Source organism: Tubulanus polymorphus, chromosome 5, assembly GCF_964204645.1.
Source record: "Tubulanus polymorphus chromosome 5, tnTubPoly1.2, whole genome shotgun sequence".
Lineage (NCBI taxonomy): Eukaryota > Metazoa > Nemertea > Palaeonemertea > Tubulaniformes > Tubulanidae > Tubulanus > Tubulanus polymorphus.
The window spans coordinates 16,215,538-16,236,373 of record NC_134029.1 but is presented as its reverse complement, the minus strand read 5'-3'; the positions used below and the strand labels follow the sequence as shown (position 1 = coordinate 16,236,373).

The 20,836-nt window shown below is 30.1% G+C and overlaps 1 protein-coding gene and 1 pseudogene across 1 annotated transcript in view; both read right to left on the bottom strand.

Moving 5' to 3' along the window:
• Positions 1–15,509: 15,509 nt before the first annotated feature.
• On the bottom strand, positions 15,510–15,630 carry LOC141906556 (5S ribosomal RNA; annotated as a pseudogene).
• A 1,070-nt stretch (positions 15,631–16,700) lies between these two features.
• The window catches only part of LOC141905147 (asparaginyl-tRNA synthetase-like), a 76,544-nt gene continuing 72,408 nt past the window's right edge, over positions 16,701–20,836 (bottom strand). Inside the window, exons 11-13 of the mRNA XM_074793918.1 lie at positions 19,905–20,033; positions 19,336–19,460; positions 16,701–17,931 (exon numbers count right to left, since the gene is read on the bottom strand). Coding sequence (XP_074650019.1) covers positions 17,787–17,931; positions 19,336–19,460; positions 19,905–20,033 — 399 coding nt within the window. The 3' untranslated portion in view covers positions 16,701–17,786. The remainder of the gene's footprint in view (positions 17,932–19,335; positions 19,461–19,904; positions 20,034–20,836) is intronic.

Below are 20,836 nucleotides of genomic sequence, written 5' to 3'. Positions count from 1 at the left end.
AATTAAAATAAAGGTATTTGATGAAAGTCAACATGCATTTATGGTAAAAAAACCTATAGCTAAATTGCTAGGAATTGAACCAGATGTTGTTACAGTAAACGTAGAAGGTATTTCAAATATAATACCTTTTACACATTTTTATATTTATTGCAATTTAATTGACCCAACAAAAACATTTGAAGCAACTAAAGATACAACATGTAATTCTAGTATATTAGATATTTTACCATTAAAAAATGTTAAAGAATTTGGAACGCAAATAAATTATAATTTAACAGAATGTGATTTCAAACCATGCATTCCTAGTTTTAATAATTTTAGATTAGAAATTAGAAATCATAATGGATACTTAATTGATTTAAATAATTTCCCTGTAATTTATGAATTAGTTATAAGATGTAAAGAGTAATTTTTTTCACTATATAAATGAATATAACTGTTGGACCGAGTATATGTTTTGGGTTTGATTTTAAACATGGTAAAGAAATGAGAATTAAACTAAATGATGTATTTACTGATATAAAAAGTAAATCATTTAACAATGCATCAATGATTGATAAAGAAAAGTATAATATAGAAAAAGTAATTGATTTAATTAAATCACCTTTAGAATATTATGAATTAAATGAAGATGGAATTATATATGATATTAAAAACATATTATCCAAAATATATGATAATCATAAAACTAGTAATGAAATAAATGTTGAAATAATCATAAATAAGTTAACTAAATATTTTGATGATAGTAATTTTTTTGATTAATAAATGAGTGATAATAAGTGGATAATAACTGGATTATATAATAGCGCATTACTATCAGTTGGAACGGTTGGTTATTCAATGGTATTAAAAAAAGTATTCAAAATGGGAAGTGTTAATGTTGATAGATTTGATATAAATGATATTTTGAAATTAACGTTAGCAGTTACTTTATCTAATTTAACTATTGATTATTTGGAAAAACAAAAATATATTCCTCCCATATAAATGCATAATTTTTTTGCTAAATAAATGGCTTCTGCAATTATAACTATTATAGGATCGGCAATTGTTAACGCTTTAGCATTTACTGGTGGTGGTTATTTATTTAAACATATTGAGAAAAATAGTTCATTAGGAGAACAAAGAAGACATAACTTAGCGTTAGAGAAATACAATAAAGCTGCAGAAGAATATAGAGAAAAGAGACAAAACTATATGGATTACATCAATAAAGAATTATATAATCAGAAGATTTCACATAGAGATTTTCAATCAGTTAATGATGCAATGAGTTTATATAACGCAGTAACAAATAAAGAAAAATTACATCTATACAAACCTAAATTATCAGATTATTATACCCCAAGTAAAGAACAACAGAAATATGAAATAATATGGATTTTAGGTGGAACTGTTATTGTTATATTTGTTGCTTATAAGTTTACTAATTAGTAATTTTTATTCTAAATAAATGGAAGATAAAGTTGATAGTATTGATATTATTCCTCATGATATAAATAAAACTAAATTAAAAACATATTTAGAAAAACAAATATTAGAATTTGAAAGTGACTTAAAGATAAAAAAGAAAAAATATTTAAAAAGTAAAATTATATATTATTTGATTATAAGTGGTTCGGTTACAATTAGTTCTGTAATAACATTTCTAGCAATATTCAGTCCATTAACACCTTTAGCTATATCAATTGGTGTATTAGGATTAAGTTCAAGTGTTTTAACTGGTATAAGTTCAAAATTAAATATAAAAAGTAATAAAGAAAAAATTAAAACTAATATAAAAGAAATTAATAAATTAAAGAACACACTAGATTATATAATAAGTTTAAATGGTCATATAACAGTTGAAGAACAAGATAAATTATTAAAAGAATTAATAAATTATTAATTTTTTAATTATATAAATGGTAGATAGTTTTCCAAAAGCTTTCCAATATAATAAATCAATTAAATATAATATTCCAGCAATAGATTTTAATAAAGATATTACATATAGAAATGAAGTTTTAGATTCATTAATTGATTTATATATTTATGTTACTGAAACTAATAATTTTAATGCAAAGATGGAAAATATATTTCATGTATATTTAATTAATTTTAAAAAATTGAAAGATGAAAAACAATGGTTATTAAAATCTAATATGAAGTATTGGCAGAATCAATTAAATTTTGCTGTTTATTGTGCAACAACAGGATGTAGAATTAGTTGGAATGATCATTTGAATAATTCTAAATATAAATTAATTCAAAGTTTATTTAGATTTCATACATACTTTCAAATCAGAATAATATTAAATGAATTAGAGTGCGCTTTACCAGGATCAAGATATTTTAAAGAAATGGATAATAATATTAATTTATCAAAGTTTTATAAAATTTGCAATGAATTTAATATAGATATAAATAATTCTGATTTTAGAACAAAAATTGGAACAATAAGATCACTTCCTTGCCCTAAAAAGATTGCAGAATATTGTGCACTTCCTATACCATCTAATAGTTTTTATAATATCTATAATAAAAAATTAGGTTATGGTAAAATAGAAACAAATGATTTAGAAACATTAAATTTCAATAAATTACCGAAATTTTATGATAATTTAAAACAAGAAAACAATAATGGTTGGGTATATTTTATTTTAGAGAATAGTGAAGATTTTACTAAATCAGGCATAGAAAGAATAAATCAATCTATTAGAACTTATTTGATTTGTATTCTAGGATCACAAGTTGAAACAAGATCACCGATAATTGGAAATTTGAATACATCATTCGATACACAAAAACAATTTAAAGTTTTATTTGAAGATTCAATTCATAATGATAAAAATAGATCGATTCCAGAAAACATTATAAGATATCAAAATTATTTAGATAAATCTCATGTAAGACTTAATTATTGTATAGGCCCTAATCTATTAATTATTTCTAATGATTTAGTATTAAAGATGGGAAACATAATTGGTTATAATAATCTAATTAAAACTGCAACAATAAATAATTCATTTGGATTGAATGATATAAATAAAAAGATTATTACTGCTCCAAAATTAATGGAAGGTGAAAAAAATAAAAAACATATTCAATCAACTGAAACTAAAACTAAAAATATTAAATTGGATAATGATTCTAAAATAAAAGATTACAATACATCAGAAGATATAAAAACTGATAAAATTCAACATGATATAATTAAAACTGATAATGATAATAAATCCCATGAAAATACTAAATTAGCTATAACTTGTATAGGAATTGTAATCGGAGGAATATTATATTTTAAATTTTAATTTTTTTATTATGTAAATGGATGTAGAAGGTGGAGAAGATTATGAAATGGGAGAAATGGGAAATAATAATGAAGGATATATTGATGATGAACCACAACCCGATTTTAATGAAACTAATATTGATAATGATGATGAATCAGCATATAATTCTAATTTAGCAGATAGTGGTTCTAAAGCCCCATCAACAGATGAATTTGATAGAAGAACTAGATCGAGAATAAATCCTGAAAATTTAGACCCAGGTTTATCAAGACAAGATTTAGAAAATATTGGATCTATATATAAGTTTCAAGATGTATTTGAAAGATCTGGATATAATATAAATTACAGAAGCGCCCGACTTTTAGTAGAAGATTTAGAATTTTTAGAAGGTGAATATTATTATCATTTGAAAGATGATTACTATATTAATATCTCTTATAAAAATCAAAACAAAATATTATCAGAATCAACTTTGCTTAAGTTAGAACCAGATAGAATTAAGAAAATCAAAAATGATGCTATAATTGATGTTACACAAGAAGAAAGAGATAATAATAGAAAAGAATTTAAACAAAGAATTAATGACTTATTAAAAATAATCAATAATAATTTAGAAACAGAAACAACTTCTGAACAGAATATAACTTCCAAAACTAGTAAACTTAAATCAAATAAAGTTCCAATTGAAAAACTTTTACCGAATGGGTTACTTGATGCAACAGATCAAGAATTAGAAGATTTAGATATATTTTCTGATAAAGCAATTAGAGAAATTATTAGTATAAGACTTGCATCTGATAAAATTGCGCATGATAAAAGTATAAGAGATTTTAAGATTAGAACTTTAGAAAAAGAATTAACTGATAAAAATAAAGAAATAGAACAACTAAAATTAGATAGAGATAATAAAGTTATTGAAGAAATTGAATTTAAAAAAAGAAATGCATATTTAGAAAAAGAAAAAGATGATTTAGAATATAACATAGAATTACAAAAAGAAGAAATTAAATTATTGTTAAAATCATATGATTATAATATAAATAGATTAAAAGTTATTTTTAAAGATTTGTTGATAAAACCAAATTCTGAAATATCATTGAAAGATAGAATAAAGTTATTATTTAAATTAGAAGGAATAACAATTCTTTCAATTCTAACAGCTGTAACTATGTTATTTACAACAATTGGTTTAGCAATATCAAATGCTTTAAAATCTACTCCTACTCCAAATAAACCAGATAAACCTCCAGGTAATAATTCTATACAAGATAAAGTTAAAGATGGTTTAAAGAAATTAGCAAAATATTTATGGGAACTATCAAAGAAATCTGCTGCAGCTTTACCAGGAGTTATTGCTTCAATTGTTGGTTTCATATTGAAATCTGCAGGAAACATTATTAACTTTGCTGCTGAACATATTATTTTATTTTTAATTACAGTTGTAAGTGCTATTATTTTTGGGTTAGTAAACATGATTAAAAATAAATAATTAATTTTTTTGTTAAATAAATGAGTGGGAGTTAAACAAAGAATAAGTCCTTCTAAGATTTCTAGAATATCTAATGCTATTAAAGCAGAAAGATCACATCATATAATTACTCATAACCCTTCAAATATTAATCCCGATGAAACTTTATACGTTAGAATTCCGAGATTAACACAAAATACTTTTTATGTTCCAAATAGTATTTATTTATCAGCTGATATAAAAGTAATCGGTAATAATAATAATTATGTTGTCGATAATGTTGGAAGATATTTGATTAAAAAGTTAACAATAAAGATTGGTCCGGAAACAGTTTTCTCATTAGATGATTATAATTTATTTATGCATTATAAAGATTTATGGTTAACTAAAGAAAATAGAAATAATATGATATTTCAAGGAATTCAATCAGAAAACCAAAATAAATTAAGATCAGAAGCTAATAGCGCAATATTAACAAATGATGTAGATAAATTGATAAAAAGTATATATGGAAGCAAATATAAAATTCCATTAGACTTTGAATTGATAAATAATAATGCACCTTTATATAAATACGCAATTCAAGAAGATATTATATTTGAGATAACATTTGCTCCTGTAAATGAAATTGTATTATCTAGCGTTGTTAAAGATATGAGTTATAAATTATCGAATATATGTTTAGAATATGATACAGTAACTGATGAAAATATTTCAAGTATAATTCAAACTCAATACAATCAAGGATTTTCATTATTATATGATTATATTGATAAATTTAAAACTGTAACTATTAATGCAAATGATGAAATAATTAATGAGAATATTAACTTCCCTAGAAGATCTATTAAAGGTATATTAATATTTTTTACCATTGGAACGTATACTAATGGCGCAATAAATGTTGATAATTATTATAATCCTGAAATAACAAAAGTAGAAATAACTATCGAAGGAATAGCAAATAAAATATTTTGTCAAGGAATGAGAATGATTGATCAATGGCCAGAAATTAGAAAACATTTTATGAATGAAAAAATAAAATCATCTGAAGATTGTAATATTAATCAAATTGATTATTATACCGGTAATAAATATGCATTATGGTTAGATTTTAGAACAACTGAAGATAACTTATTACATGGTTCTGGAAAAAAACTACAAAACACTAAAGATGGAATACAATTATTCATGACAAAGAAAAAGGGAATCAAAAATTTTAAAATGCATATTTATATTATATCTGACGCGCAATTAAATATTGTAAATTCACAATTAGATAGTGTTATGTATTAAAATTTTAACTTTAATAAAAATATATATAATAAATGGAAGGAGGTAAAGTATATAAACATATTCCATACATCGATACACATGAAAATAATGATGGTTTATATTATGTAATACCTTGTAATATAGCTTTGATATTTGATCCTATTTTTAAAAATTATAAAACTAAACTGATAGAAATCGATAATAATAAAAGTGGTGTTGTTAATAATAATGTAATACCTACTACTACATCTGTAATACCTACTACTACATCTGTAATACCTACTACATCTGTAATACCTACTACTACATCTGTAATACCTACTACATCAAATAATGTAATACCTTCTACATATAATAATGCAATAATATTAGATGTTAGTGAAAATAGAAATTATTGTGGTTATTGTAATGGTGAATTTTCAAACGCTCCATCAAATTGGAATAAACATATGAATACAAATTCACATATTACTAATGTTATAGAACGTGTTGGTAAAAAAGAATTTATAGAACACCCATTTAGATATGTTACAAAGTTTGTTTCAAATAAAAAAGTAAATGGTGAAAAAATATATGAAGATTTATTATTAGCAACACCTAATAAAGATGAATTAGATTTAACCGATGCTAATGAAATATTTGGATCAAACACTGTAAATGAAATATTAGGAGCAAACACTAATAAAGATGATAATGAAAATGATGCCATACACCCACATGATGATATAGTTACAGTTAAACATATTGATAATAAAGATTCTATAAAACTTAAAGTAGAAAATAATAATAAATTTGATTGGAAGAATAAGTTTAAAAATGAAACAACTATTGATGATTTAGTAAAAAATATGAAAAAAGTAAAAAAGGTGAAAAAGGTGAAAAAGGTGAAAAAAAATTATAAAGATGGTGATGTAGATTCGGTAGAGCAGTTAAATATGTTGTAAGGGCCGTCTGATAGTGAAAGTGATTCAGAAATTAATTATCTAACACTCGAATAATAAAGGTTGAAAATTATATAAAATAATAGTAAATAAAAAAAAGGTTTTAATTATTTAAAGTATCAGGTATTAGGGCATCTAATGGGGTATTAGGTATTAAGGTATCTAATACATAGGTATACAAATAGTTATTTTATAAACTTATATTCATATGGAAATTGTAATCTCATAAGTAATTTGGAACCTTTATTATTCTTTAATTTATTCATATATTCATCATGTAATTCAGTAGGTATAATTTGATTTTCTTCCAATGATTGTTGCATAGATTTTTTATCTTTGTTATAAAATAAAACTAGAAATCTTATATTCTCTCTAAAGTCTTTAACAATTGAATTATATTTTTGATTTAAAACCCAAGTTGTTATCCCAAAATGTCTACCAGAGAAAGCTAAATAACATAACTCACTTTCTCTAATTTTAGAATCATGTAAATTTGCGCAATCATCTATAATGAATAATGTATTTGATCCTTTATAAATATCTAATGCAATTTTTATACAATTATCTAAATTATCTTTTACTGTTTTAGAATTTAATATAATAAACTTTTTATCTTTAAAAACTATATCTCTATTATACGTTTCATTCATTTCATAAGTAGGACAGAATAATATTATATTATCAAAATGATTTTTATAAATAGTTTCTAACAAGTCTAATATGAAATGTGTTTTACCGCAGTTTGTAACTCCAGTAACTAACATATTATGTGGTTCAAATATAAATAAATCTTTATTCATTTATTCTTTTAATTTTACTAGATAAAATCCATTCATTAAATTTATCATCATATCCTTTATATTTCACCAAAGAATACTTTTTTCCTTTAAGAGTTTTAGTTTTCAATACTTTTTCTATTTTGTATTCTATTTCATCTGGATTTGGTACAAGTGATAATTCTTGTTCATAGAAATAACCTAATATTTCTTCATCTTTTAGATCTTCTAGTTTATAAACAAATGGTTTAGTTAATATTATCTTTTTAATTTTAAATATTTCTTCAGTAAAATTAGGGGTATAACCTTTATAAAATGTTTTTCGATATTTAGAAATTCTAACGTGTTGTCCTATTTTAAATTTAGGTTCTCCAAAATCATGTGTAACAAACGCGCCATATAAATTATTCCAAACTATTTCTGAATTTTCTTCTTTTCTAGCTTGTATAGGTTTCATATTTATAGAACTATGTTTAGAATTATTATAACCTTTCACTAAATCATCTAACACATCGATATATTTATATGTTTCATTAGCAGTAAAATATTTCCACATTCTAGATTTCAATGTTTTATTAAATCTTTCTATAACAGATGCTTTTTTATCTGAATGTGTTGAAAAATATTCTACATCGTTATCAGTTGAAAGTTTTTTAAAACGTTTGTTATAAAATTCTTTACCTTCATCAAATTGTATTTTATCTGGAATAGCTTCTTTAAATATAGATTTAAAAGCATTTGTTACTTCTATACCAGTTTTATTTTTAATCGGGATACTCCATGCGTATCTACTGAATATATCTATAACATTTAATATCCAGAAATATCCTTTGTTATATTCTTCTAAGTTTTTCATATCAATTAAATCAGCTTGCCATTGTTGGTCAATATATGAAACCATTACTTTTCTTGTTAAATATTTTTTATCCATCTTTTTATGAATTTGATATGTGGGTTGATTTTGTAACCATGATTTTAATTCACTATATTTTATGTCACCATGTGGGCGCCATACGGCACCATTTTCTTTATCAGATTTAATTTTATCCCATAATTCCGAAACACTTGAATATGAAACTTCACTTTCTGGGTTATAATATAACTCTCTTAAATATTGTTCTTTTTTCATCATATTTTAATCCATTAATAATATTTTAGATTTATTTTCATTTGATTTATTTTCTGGTATAATATGTTTACTGTCTGTACACGGATAACTAAGTTTCCGTTCATCATTATCATTATCACTTTCATTATTATTAAATTTATATTTATATATTACACCAGAGAATATAATTACTGTGATTAATCCAATTGTAATATATAATTTATTATTACTTCCAACATTATAAGAATTAGATGGATTATTATTTGAATCAATACCAGGTGATTCATTTATATCAGATAATTTCTTTTTCTTAGCTTTTTTTAATTCTGATGATCTTTTACCTAATTCTCTTGCCCATTTAATTTGTTTCTCGGATCTAGCCTTTTTCTTAACTCCATCACTCATTTATTTTAGTTAATTTTTGTTCTGATTCATTTTCTATTTCGCCGTTTGGTTGTAGTACATCTGTTTCGTTCTTACCTGATTTATATTCCATAGGTTTGATATTCGAAAATGTTATAACTCCAGTAGAAATCAATGTCATAACCGATCCTTATTGAAATGAAGCATATCCGACCCATTTTTGTAATTCAGTCATAACTAAGTAGTCATTTTTCAAATCATTATATAATTTATTTTCATCATCAATTGGTATTAACTGGTTACATAACTTAGAATAACATTTGACAATACCATCTGAAATAGAATCATTTATTCTAGCTAATCTTGCTTCTTCATAAATCTTAAAATATTTTATTACTTTATCTGGTTTCATAGCATCTAGTTCTTGAAAAGTAATGATTCTATTTAAAAACTCATTAGTTTTTCCACCGGCAATCAATAGTTCTATATGATGCTTACAATATAAATAGTATTCATAATCTATATTGTTATTAACTTGAATAGAATTAGAAACAACTGTATCTTTATTATCACTTATACCCAAATCATCTAATGTTTTTTCAATATCAGTATTATTCTTACTCGATTTCTTTGACATTTATATTAGAGAAATTTAATAAGAAAAATATTATAAGTATTATAAAATGATACTAGCTAGTTAAAGCTAAAGAATTCTAGTATTGACTACTGATACTAGCTATTTGAATTTAAAGAATTTCTATTCGGATCTATTCAAAATATAAAGTATTCTCTTTTTGAAAAGAAAATATTAAAAATATAATAGAATTCGATAGCTAGTTGAAGTTATTGTTTTTTAAATACTTTTTATTTAAAATCTATTATTCTTTAACCACTCATTAAAGACTCAACGTATTGTTCATTATGTGTTGAATTCCATAATTCAATAAATTTTTTTACTTTTTCCAGTTGATTCAAATATAACTGTAAATCTATTTTATTAGATTTGATTTGATTTTCTTTCTTTTCTAAAGGTCTTAAATTTTTCCAATTCCAAATAAGTTTTTTATTGTATTCATCGTTCATGTTAAATTTAGATATTGGTAACACGTGATCAATATGAAAGTATTCACCGTAATTATCTATATTCATTTTATCATCGAATTGAAATATAATCCATGATTTGAGAAATTCATCTGAACAACCCAATAAATTAGATAGTGTTTCTGAATATGTTTCTTTGTTGAATAATTGTGTTAATCTAGACCGTAAACATTGTTTCCATCTAAAATTAAGATCTGTTTGATATCTTTCTCTCATATATTCTGTCATATAATCATTATAAGATTCTCTATTATCTTCTCGATATTGTTTGGTATATAGTTTAATGCAAGTTTTACAGTAATATTGAAAACCATCTTTGCTAATCTTACGCTTACTAAATTCTGTTAATGATTTATCTAATTCACATTTAGAACATTTCTTGTAACATATATTTATAACACCAGTGTTATTTGTAATATTGATAGTTTGTGGTTGTTCTGGTTCCATTTATTATACGTATTTTTTTACTAAATTGGTTAATAATTTATAATCCTATTTCTTCGACTAACGTTATCCTTTTTTATTCCTCGCTGCTTTTGATAAGTTTTTTCGATTCCTTGATATCTAAATCATACAAGCGGCCGGCCATTTATGGCCGGTTTTGCTTAATGCGCATGCGTTAAACATAATTATAAATTCATTCTATAAATTCTGTAAAATAGAAACAACACATGCGTTACATGCGTCACATGCGGCCATTTATGGCCGGTTTTGCTTAATGCACATGTGTTAATCCTAATTATATATTCATTCTATAAATTCTGTAAAATAGAAACAACTGAACATAGAAAATTCAAACGCATTCATATCCCTCGTCACATGCGTTACATGTGTCACATGCGGCCATTGATGGCCGGTTTTGCTTAATTCGCATGCGTTAAACATAATAGAAACGACTGAACATAAAAATTCACAAATCAGATTTACACAATACATTATACAAGTTGTTCAGTCATTTCTTCTAATACATCATTTGATTTCTATAAATACAATTTATAATTACAAACATTTTTTCAATTGCTGGTAAATATTTAACTACATCAACAAATGTTAAACTTAATCATTGGAGTCTTAATGTTTTTGAAATTCTTATATTTCTTCTTCGATCTTTTAGCGATTCTATTGGTTTGATATCCACCGGTTTGTGCGTGTTTAATTTGAAACCAGTTCCACAGTTGTATATAGGTTTATTTGACTCTGGGCCTAGTTCCACAGTTATCTAAAAGATATATCAAAATATAAATTGCTACACATAAATATATTTAAAGGTTTCATATTTAGCGACTTTAATAAACAAAAACTGTACTTACATTTAACTCGCGAACTGTAAACTGTATATGATGTGGCGTTTATGAGACTGTTATGATACAGCGTTTATGAGAATATCCTGGTTATGACACAATGTTTATGAGACTATATCCGTTGAAAAGCGATCGATATATGCTGGTATTTCGTTCTATGTGTGTATACGCAACTAATTGCTTTTCGCCCGTAGACTGTCAAGCGTCTGATGTGCGCGCCTATTTATACTATTCTATGCTCAGAAACATCTAGAATAAGTGTGTTGAGACTTGCGAATTATGAGATTTTTGATTGGTTAGAGCTTAGTTGTCCAGAAACATCTAAAAAGCGCGTTGAGACTTGTAAATTATGAGATTTGTGATTCGCTAACGTCCGCCGTATGATGTATAATACACAACGCGTTGAGACTTGTAAATATAGTTGAAAAAAAATCAATAATAAAGGCATTTAGATCAATGAAATTAATTAACTCTTTACAATTGAAATATAAGCTGGTAACATATGTTTACTAGAGCTAATACAACCAACTATATAGCTGAGTATTATCGGGTGTTTATAACGATTCAACATATTTTTCACTATATGTTGAGTTCCTTAATTCGATAAATGTCTTTGCTTTAACCAACTGGACTAAAAACAAATGTGTTCTAGTTTTATTGTGTCTTGCTTTTTGGGATTTATCTATATCGATATTACATGTTGGGCAGTAGTACTTATTTGCTTCCATTTTAATACTATATTTTTTATTAAAATTGATTTTAGAAGTTCAATGATTTAAATGTTATTCATATATATATGAATAACATTTAAGAGTAATAGGGGTAATGGGCTTTCATATCAAAGGTCGAAAGGTTGAGGTTGATAAATTTTCCAAATGTTAAAATAATAATAATTTCTACTTGAATTAGGAGTGTACGCGACTAATTCAAGTAGAAATTGTTGTTATTTTAACATTTTGGAAAATTTCTCGGGCTCGACCTTTCGACCTTTTGTATGAAAGCCCATTACCCCTATTACTCAACACTTATGACATTGCGGCAGATGCATGGTGGTACGAATGGAAATTGGTTGATCATGAATACAAGAATAAAGATGGCGTGACAGAGACTACGAAGAAAACTGAAAAGGTCAAGGTCGATGGAAAACTGGATAAACTGGTTGACATATTCGAAGAAAATTTAGGTCGAAAGTTTTGTCGGCACGTCTTTAACATCAGGCATCAATACAAAACACTGAAAGAGAAAAGGTTGAGTTTAGACGAAACTGAATGTCTAATACATATAGACTTTAGTGAAAACTATAGCTTAAAATACCATGAGGCAATCCAATCTACTCACTTTGGAGCATCGAATGCACAGGCAACGCTCCATACAGGCTTAGTTTACACAAAAGAAGAAACAATTGGATTTGCATCTATATCTGAGTATAGGCGCCATGACCCATCAGCAATTTGGGCGCACCTAAAACCAGTCTTCGACTACTTATCCCAAAGATTTCCAGGTATCAACGGAGCATATTTTGTTTCTGATGGACCTACAACTCAGTATAGATGCAAGTAAAATTTTTTCCTTCTGTCCACTAAACCATATGATTGCAATATGGCCTATGTAAATTGGTCATTTTTAGAAGCGGGCCATGGAAAGGGGGCTGCCGATGGGATCGGAGGCACCCTCAAGAGAACAGCCGACCGGCTAGTTTCACAAGGGAACGACATTCCTGATAGTAGGACATTATTTGAATTGTTGTCGGAGCACACAAATGTTAAATTATTTTATGTGACCGAGGAGCAGGTGCAGTCATTAGACAGAGATTTAGATAACATCACTTTGAGATCAATCCCTGGTACCATGAAATTCCACCAGCTGGTGAGCTGTGGACGGGGTAAAGTTTGTTGCAGACATCTAAGCTGTTTTTGTAACAGGGAACAGTGCAAATGTTTCAAACCTATTACTCATGATTTTCTCGGCAATGTTAATAAATCGAAGCTATTGGTGAAGGGTCCTGAAGCACTCGTTTGCAATAACGATGTCACTGTATCAAGTTCTGTGAATCAAAGTAATGACCATGGCTCTAAAAAGGTTGCAAAAAAAGAAATTTCCATTTTGGAACCAGTTCATGTTTATGATCCTTTACTCATTGGTAAGTACTGCATAGTTGAATACGATAAAAAACCATTTCCGTCCATCATAGAAGATGCTGATGAAGAGTCAGTCAGGGTAAGCTGCATGCATAAAATTGGTCAAAATAGGTACTGTTGGCCACCAAAGGCTGATAATGATGTTTGGTATGATTATGGTGACATAGTTACTTTAATACCACCACCAGAACCTGTAACAGAAAGGCATTTCCAAGTGAAACCTGACTTTTGGCGTGAGGTTATGACACGATACGAAGAATGGACACGCTGAAATATAAAAATAACTGACAAATATTGGTTAATTCGTGACCAAGTTCGTGACTAATTTTCATATTCCTACAAGGCTTTTGTAGGCCCTACTTATACCATCCTCGTTTGCAAGAGTTTAATTGCCGCCCGCTGAAGCTCACGCCAACACAAACCCTTTATTGGTCTATTACATCAACCACAATTTCTTGGGCGGACAGGTGAACGCTCAGCGCCCACCAGTCTATATATCTAGCCAATCAGATGCATTATTTTTACCGGCAAGTTTGCTTGATAAATACCGCGCATCTGATTGGCTAGATATATAGACTGATGGGCGCTAAGCGGGCACCTGTCCACCCAAGAAATCGTGGGCGATGTAATAGACCAATGAAGGGTTTGTGTTGGCGTGAGCTTCAGCGGGCGGCAATCAAACACTGGCAAGCGAGGATGTGCCCATACATGTACATAGACAGTTTGCGTAGTTTGAGTATTAATAAAGAAAATTCTTGGGTCATGTTTCTAGTTGTTATAAGTACATGTATTACCTACTACATGTAGGTGAGTTCACTTAATCATCTATATGATGTTTATGAAAACGTTTGTAAGTTAGTACGTTGAATGTTTTTTCTTAACGTTACAGTATTTTTCGAAGTTATTTCGAAGTATTTTCAGATTTTATCATTTTGTTATATTTTTAATGAATTCCTGTGTTATTATAATAAAAGATTTCTTCCAGAAGTTTACACAATCGTTGTGTCTCAGTGACTTGTCAGTACCATAACAAATATGTCAGTACCGTAACGACTATTAAAGTGGTATGTCAGTACCATAACAGATGTAAATTACTCATTATATTCAAAACGGATCAAAGTCTTTCTTTTTCAAACCTCTAGTAAAAATGGATTGTTGATTAATGATTGGGATGCAAAAAAACTTAAAATTGAATGATTAGATTAATCAAGAATGGAATTCTATTGAAGAGGCCTGGTTCATTAACTCTCACATATGACTTTTATAGTTTTAGAAAATGTTTTTACATTATCTGAACTTAAAAAAGCAGCATATATTCAAAATGATTAGTAACAGACAGTATAAAATTGCTTTTGAAACTGACATTATTTCTAATATTCACTGTTTTTTCCACTCATGATTTTACGTTACGGTACTGACAAAATTTCCATTTACCTCAGTTCTTAGAGGACATTTTTATGTGAACCCTTTGAAAAAGTGCTCTGCTCCATGTCGATTTGCGAAATACTTCCTCGTTCAGTAAAACGTTCGCTGATTGGTCTATTTAACGGGAAAACCGATAGAAGCCTAAAGTCGTTTGTTACAAGCGCTGTGATTGGTACGACCGGATTCTGGTCGGCTAGTAACGACTCCAACGACTCGTGAGGTCAAGGGGTTCGGCGAACAGCTTTAGCGTAGTGGGTTCGAATCCCTTGACGGGTGAAGATGGACGGTACATAAAATATTAACGTCGCATCCGGTTAGAACTTAGGATGGGTGACCGCCTGGGGTACACCCGGTATTCCCAGGCGGTCACCCATACATGTTCTAACCAGGCCCGACGTTGCTTAACTTCAGTGATCGGACGAGAACCGGTGCTTTCAACGTGGTATGGCCGTAGACAACAAAACAAAAAAATGTACCGCTTTTGAATATCTCATTAGATCGTATTAGTTTATTTTTCGTATTTCATAAGTCATATTTGCGGCACAAACCTTCTAAGCTTCACCGCCTGCTAATTAAAACGCTTTAGTCCCGCCAACGGACAAATTGCGATAACTTGACCAGGAATCATTGTCATATCTCTTCGTATATGAAAAGCGACGACCATTTTTTGCGAGTTGTGGCCCAACGACCGGTGTAAGGACGGTAGAAACTACGACGACAGCTACTTAGCAACTCAATCTGTGACGTCACAACTGCACGAAATAGCCGATCGACTCAAAGACAGTGAATCTCGAAAGCGTTTGGAATAATAGTTCGTCCACTAAATTTTGACTGCTGCAAACAACTAGAACTTAATAGCGCCGAATAAAATTCATCCATCGTTTGACGGTAGAGCGCGTTAGGTCGAATTTGTCGGTGCACCAGTGTTTGGCGTTATGACGGGCCATTCGAACTGAAACTGGTATGAGTAAAAATGAGATTTTTATGAGCTAAAACAAGGGAAATTCGGGCGATTATCTTTTCACTCATTCGTGACGACGAAAAACATGACAAACACGCACAACGGCCTTCTGAAACGTGTTGTGCTGTAGACTTTTTTAATAACATGTTTCAAAAAGCTGTTGTGCCCGTTTGTTTTGTTTATGTCTCACATAGACTTCTCCTTCCGGAAACGGACACAGTTGAACAGATCCCAGAGTCAATGTTTTATGTCTGTTGGACGTTATATGATATCAGATATCATACAAAACTCCCGACTTAGATGATGCAAACATCGGTGTACTGGGTATTTGTCCGAGCTAACCTTCCTGCTTAGCATCTATCGAAATCCCTCACTTACAGCTGTCATATATTTAAAGACCTAGGCCTAAGTTCAAACTGTGCTGGTGATGAATGATTCTGTACTGGTCCAGGTACAGTGATGTGACCTCCAATATGTGAGGACCTTTACACTGGCAAATTTTGAAAAGTCCTCAAAGAAAAAGAAAACTGATTGATTCTGCAACTACAGTAGTAATTTGAGTAACTTAATTTTTTATTAAAACAATTCACAGAAAAATGCATCAAATACCATGGGCGTCTCCAAGATTCTTTGTTCGTTTTTATGAATAGGGGGTCCTCCCCAGAAAATTTTTGAAAATTTCGTGCAAGTTGGGGCGGTCTGGTGCAATCTGAGGCCGAACCCCCCTACAGGGACGCCCATGAAAACTGTAGTCTGAATACCAGACGTTGTTACGGTCCCCTACAACAACGGCTAGATGCTAGACTACTGTACATTCCAACTGTTTTAAAGGGAAATTTTCGTATACTTGTACATGTATATACTTGAAAGTGTAAATTCTACTTAACATACCCAATTTATGTGGTTTTTGACGTAAATAATTATGACACCCTTTGGGTTTTATTTTATTTCTTATAATCCAGGAACTAATTTTCAGCCAGCAGATTTTTAAGTCTCTAAGGCCACACCAAAAGAAAACCCTGTTTCTCGGGCCCTACCGATCCGATATTTCGTCGTTTCAAATAATAATTTTCAGAATAAAATATTATCGCCTACCAAGCCTTTTTCAAAATTTTGGGTGGAATAACTTTTTTTAGAAATATATATGTGGCCGCCCGACTACCAAACTCTCATTTCTCGTTAATATTTTTTTCGTTTTTATCAACTCTGATGTCAGCACGGAGGTCAACATAAAGATATTCTATTACATCGGATTTAACAAGTTGATTCTGGAAATGGTGCAGCCATGCTCAGACAACTAACACTTAAATTTCCTTTTATTATTGTGGTCTACTACCTGTTAATCATATTCCTTACTAAAAATTTGGTCTGGTAAAAATAATTTACGTCGACCTACCCACTGTTAGAATGACCAAAATTTTTTTTCTGTAGGAAAGAAAAAAAAATTCCCTACCTACCTACCCATTTTGGTGATTGCCCCACCTGAGAAACAGGAATTTTTTTGGTGTGGCTTAAGCCTAAGATTTTCGCACCTGGCCAGAAATGAGAAACAAGGTATATTTTTTTCGCCATACATTTTTTTACAATGTTAAGAAATAATTTTTACAAAACACTTTTCTTCTAAAAAAAATCTTCATCATATCATCATATATCACATCTTGCAATGGTTCCTTGCTCTTGGAAATGGAATGACATCTTTGATATTTGATACACCAAGTAGTGTTTGAAGATATCTTTCAAAACCCATTCCAAAGCCTCCGTGAGGCGTTGAGCCAAACTTCCTCAGTTCTAGGTACCTAGAATACACGAATCAGAAATCAATACGTTACAAGTCTTCTTTTCACAATCTCTGTGTCCATCTAGCAGTAAGATACCCATGGAGGCCAATCCCCTCCAAGAAAATCTTAAAAGATCATTGATTCTCGGCAAACTTTGTCTTAAATGGTTTATAACTGCTACAAAGACAATTCAATCTGCCCCAAGACATTTCCGTGATGCAGTCAAATCCCATGCTAGCCACTATAATGGCAAGTTATTCAGTGATAACACTGGTTATAATGGCTCGGTATACTGCTGAAACTCGCCGATTAAAATACTTATTTCTCAGTAATGAATGAACCAAATAAAAATCATTAACATATTTATAAGCCCACTTGGGACTTTAGTCCCAGCGGGCTATTGCGTTCACTTTTCGTCCGTCGTCCGTCCATAGACGGAATCCAGTTATTTTGGGTACTTTTGAAGATGCTTCAATGTAATGTCTTGATATTTGAGTTACACATGTATCTACCCTAGACACATCTTCAGCCCAAAACTGGCCATGTCAGAATCAAGATGGCCGACTGGCAGCCATAGAAGTTCGCCAAAATCAGCACTTATTACACATTTTTTAACTTTCTGAGGGAAATTTTGAAGAAGCTTTGATCAATTACCTCGACCTTTCTTATATATTTGAATCCCCCAGGGCCCATCAGCATAAGAAAAATTGGGTTGATCGGACTCAAGATGGCCGTCCTATGACCTTATTAGTGCCCAAATTCTGAGTCCTGTAGCTTCCTACTTGTTTGCCATTTCTCATTGCAATTTGTGATGGGTGTTCTTTGGAAAAGTTTTTTTTATACCTGAGACAGGTACTTTTGATCAGCCAATTATGGCGCAATTGGCGGCCATCTTGGTGTCATCAGTACTCATTTCGTAGGTGGGAAAAAGTTTTTATATTGATACCTAAGCGTAATTTGTTACCACAATCAATTAGAAAAAAGTTGTAGCCCATGACGTGTTCTATGATTGTAGTGAGTTTCAAGGTCATTGGTTTTTGTACATGGTCACCAAGGGGTGTTGAATATTGAAATTGTTAGATTGTTGAGCATTTAAAACGCCAAGTGGGCATGGTCTCCCTGGACCCCGTTATTTGTGAACTTCAACCCAGGGATAATAGGAACTTTAACACGTGTGTTAAGTTCGAAAGTGGAGATTCCTAGAATGGATACCAAAAACCCTACACCAGGGCTGAGTTTCATAGATGTGGAAGGAAAATAATACCTGGGAACATTTGAAATTCATCAGTTGTAACCATGGTTTTTCATTGTCATCACAGTGATTGCCACTCAGATTGAGGATTTACCCCTAGGGATTAGTTTGATACTCAGTCTATGAAACGGGGCCCAGTATAATAGTAAAAGGGTGTTAAGCATTCCTACCATCCCAGCGAGTTGAGCTGATCTTCTTCAACCAATCTCTCTTTAAGAACGTTGTAATTGTCTTCCCTTAGACTTCCTCCAAATAATTCTCCTACAAGTGGTGTTAACAGATCTACAGCTTCCACCTGCAACAGAACAAATGAAAAACAAACTTGATGATATGAGGCACAACTAGTCTCTGCAATAATAAATTTTCAATAGGGGTGGACATCTCACTTGACCAAACCTACTGAATGACTTTCATGATAATCCCTCTGGAATTATAGGCTGTATCGCGCTAACAAGAAATTCAAGATAGACTGTATTGCAAAAAATTCAAGATGGCTGCCCTGGCGGCCATATTTGATGCTGATAACCTTCATTTTCAATAGAGGTGGACATCTTTCCTGCCCCAATCCTGACACTAAGTTCAAGAAAAATCCATCTAGAATTGCAGCCTGTATCGCACTAACGAGGGGATGGCAGACGCCACAGAGCGGACGCGGCATGGCAGTGCTAGAATATAATAATCAGGGAATCTCAAATGAGGGGAACAACAATAGGTTTTATGTGAAATAGCAACAACTTACAATTTCATTTGCTGTTCTTTTGCAGTAGAATGGTTTTAAATGACAAGGAAAGTCATGAATAAAAACCGGTACATCACCACAATGTGACACGAGAAATCTTTCTTGTTCTTTGGTGAAATCATTTCCATACTAGAAATAGAAAAAGAATACATTGGAAAATGGTTACTCCTTACGTGGAGCAACAGGGACTTCATAATTTTTTAAGTTAGGCCAAAAAAAAAGGATGTCTTGTTTCTCATGATTTTGAAATCCCGCCCGCATCGGAAAAATCATCGGCAAATTAGCGATAAAAATAAAGTCCGCCCTCCCGCATCATAGCTCGAAAAAGAATTTGTTTTTTATAAAAATTAAAATCCGCCCGCATTGTTATAATACGCATATCGTCATCTTTTTATCATTTTATTTCTCTATGAACGTATCGAGAAAAGTTGATCGTATAAATATCATCGGCACCACACTGGTGACTCGAACCCATATCAACGGAGTCGGTTACCGTAGGCCTAAATGTCAAATGCCAAGGTCGCTGTGGAGCTTGATTTCTGGCGTGATTCTTATTTCGAAGCGATTTCTCTTGGTAAAATGTGGTGCTAATAGCGTCCAAGATGTTGCTATCTGTTCAAATAATATTCCAAAAGAAGCCAATACTACGTTGGTCGAAAATGCATCGGCCGGTTCTAACTCAAACTTGACAGTTAGTGAAGAAATGCGTGACGTTCACGAGAAGTATATAGAGTGTCCAGATTTACTGAAAGCCGATATTTCTAGGACCGTAGAAGGTCACTTCCAGTCAATACCTGTGACATCTGTAATCAGTGATTTAAAAGAAATTTCATTTTCAGGATTAAGCAGTGATTTTCCAGTTAAATAAAAATAAAAAACTACCTCCCGCATCTGAAGAAAATATGTCAGAGGGATATTTTTATTGATATAAT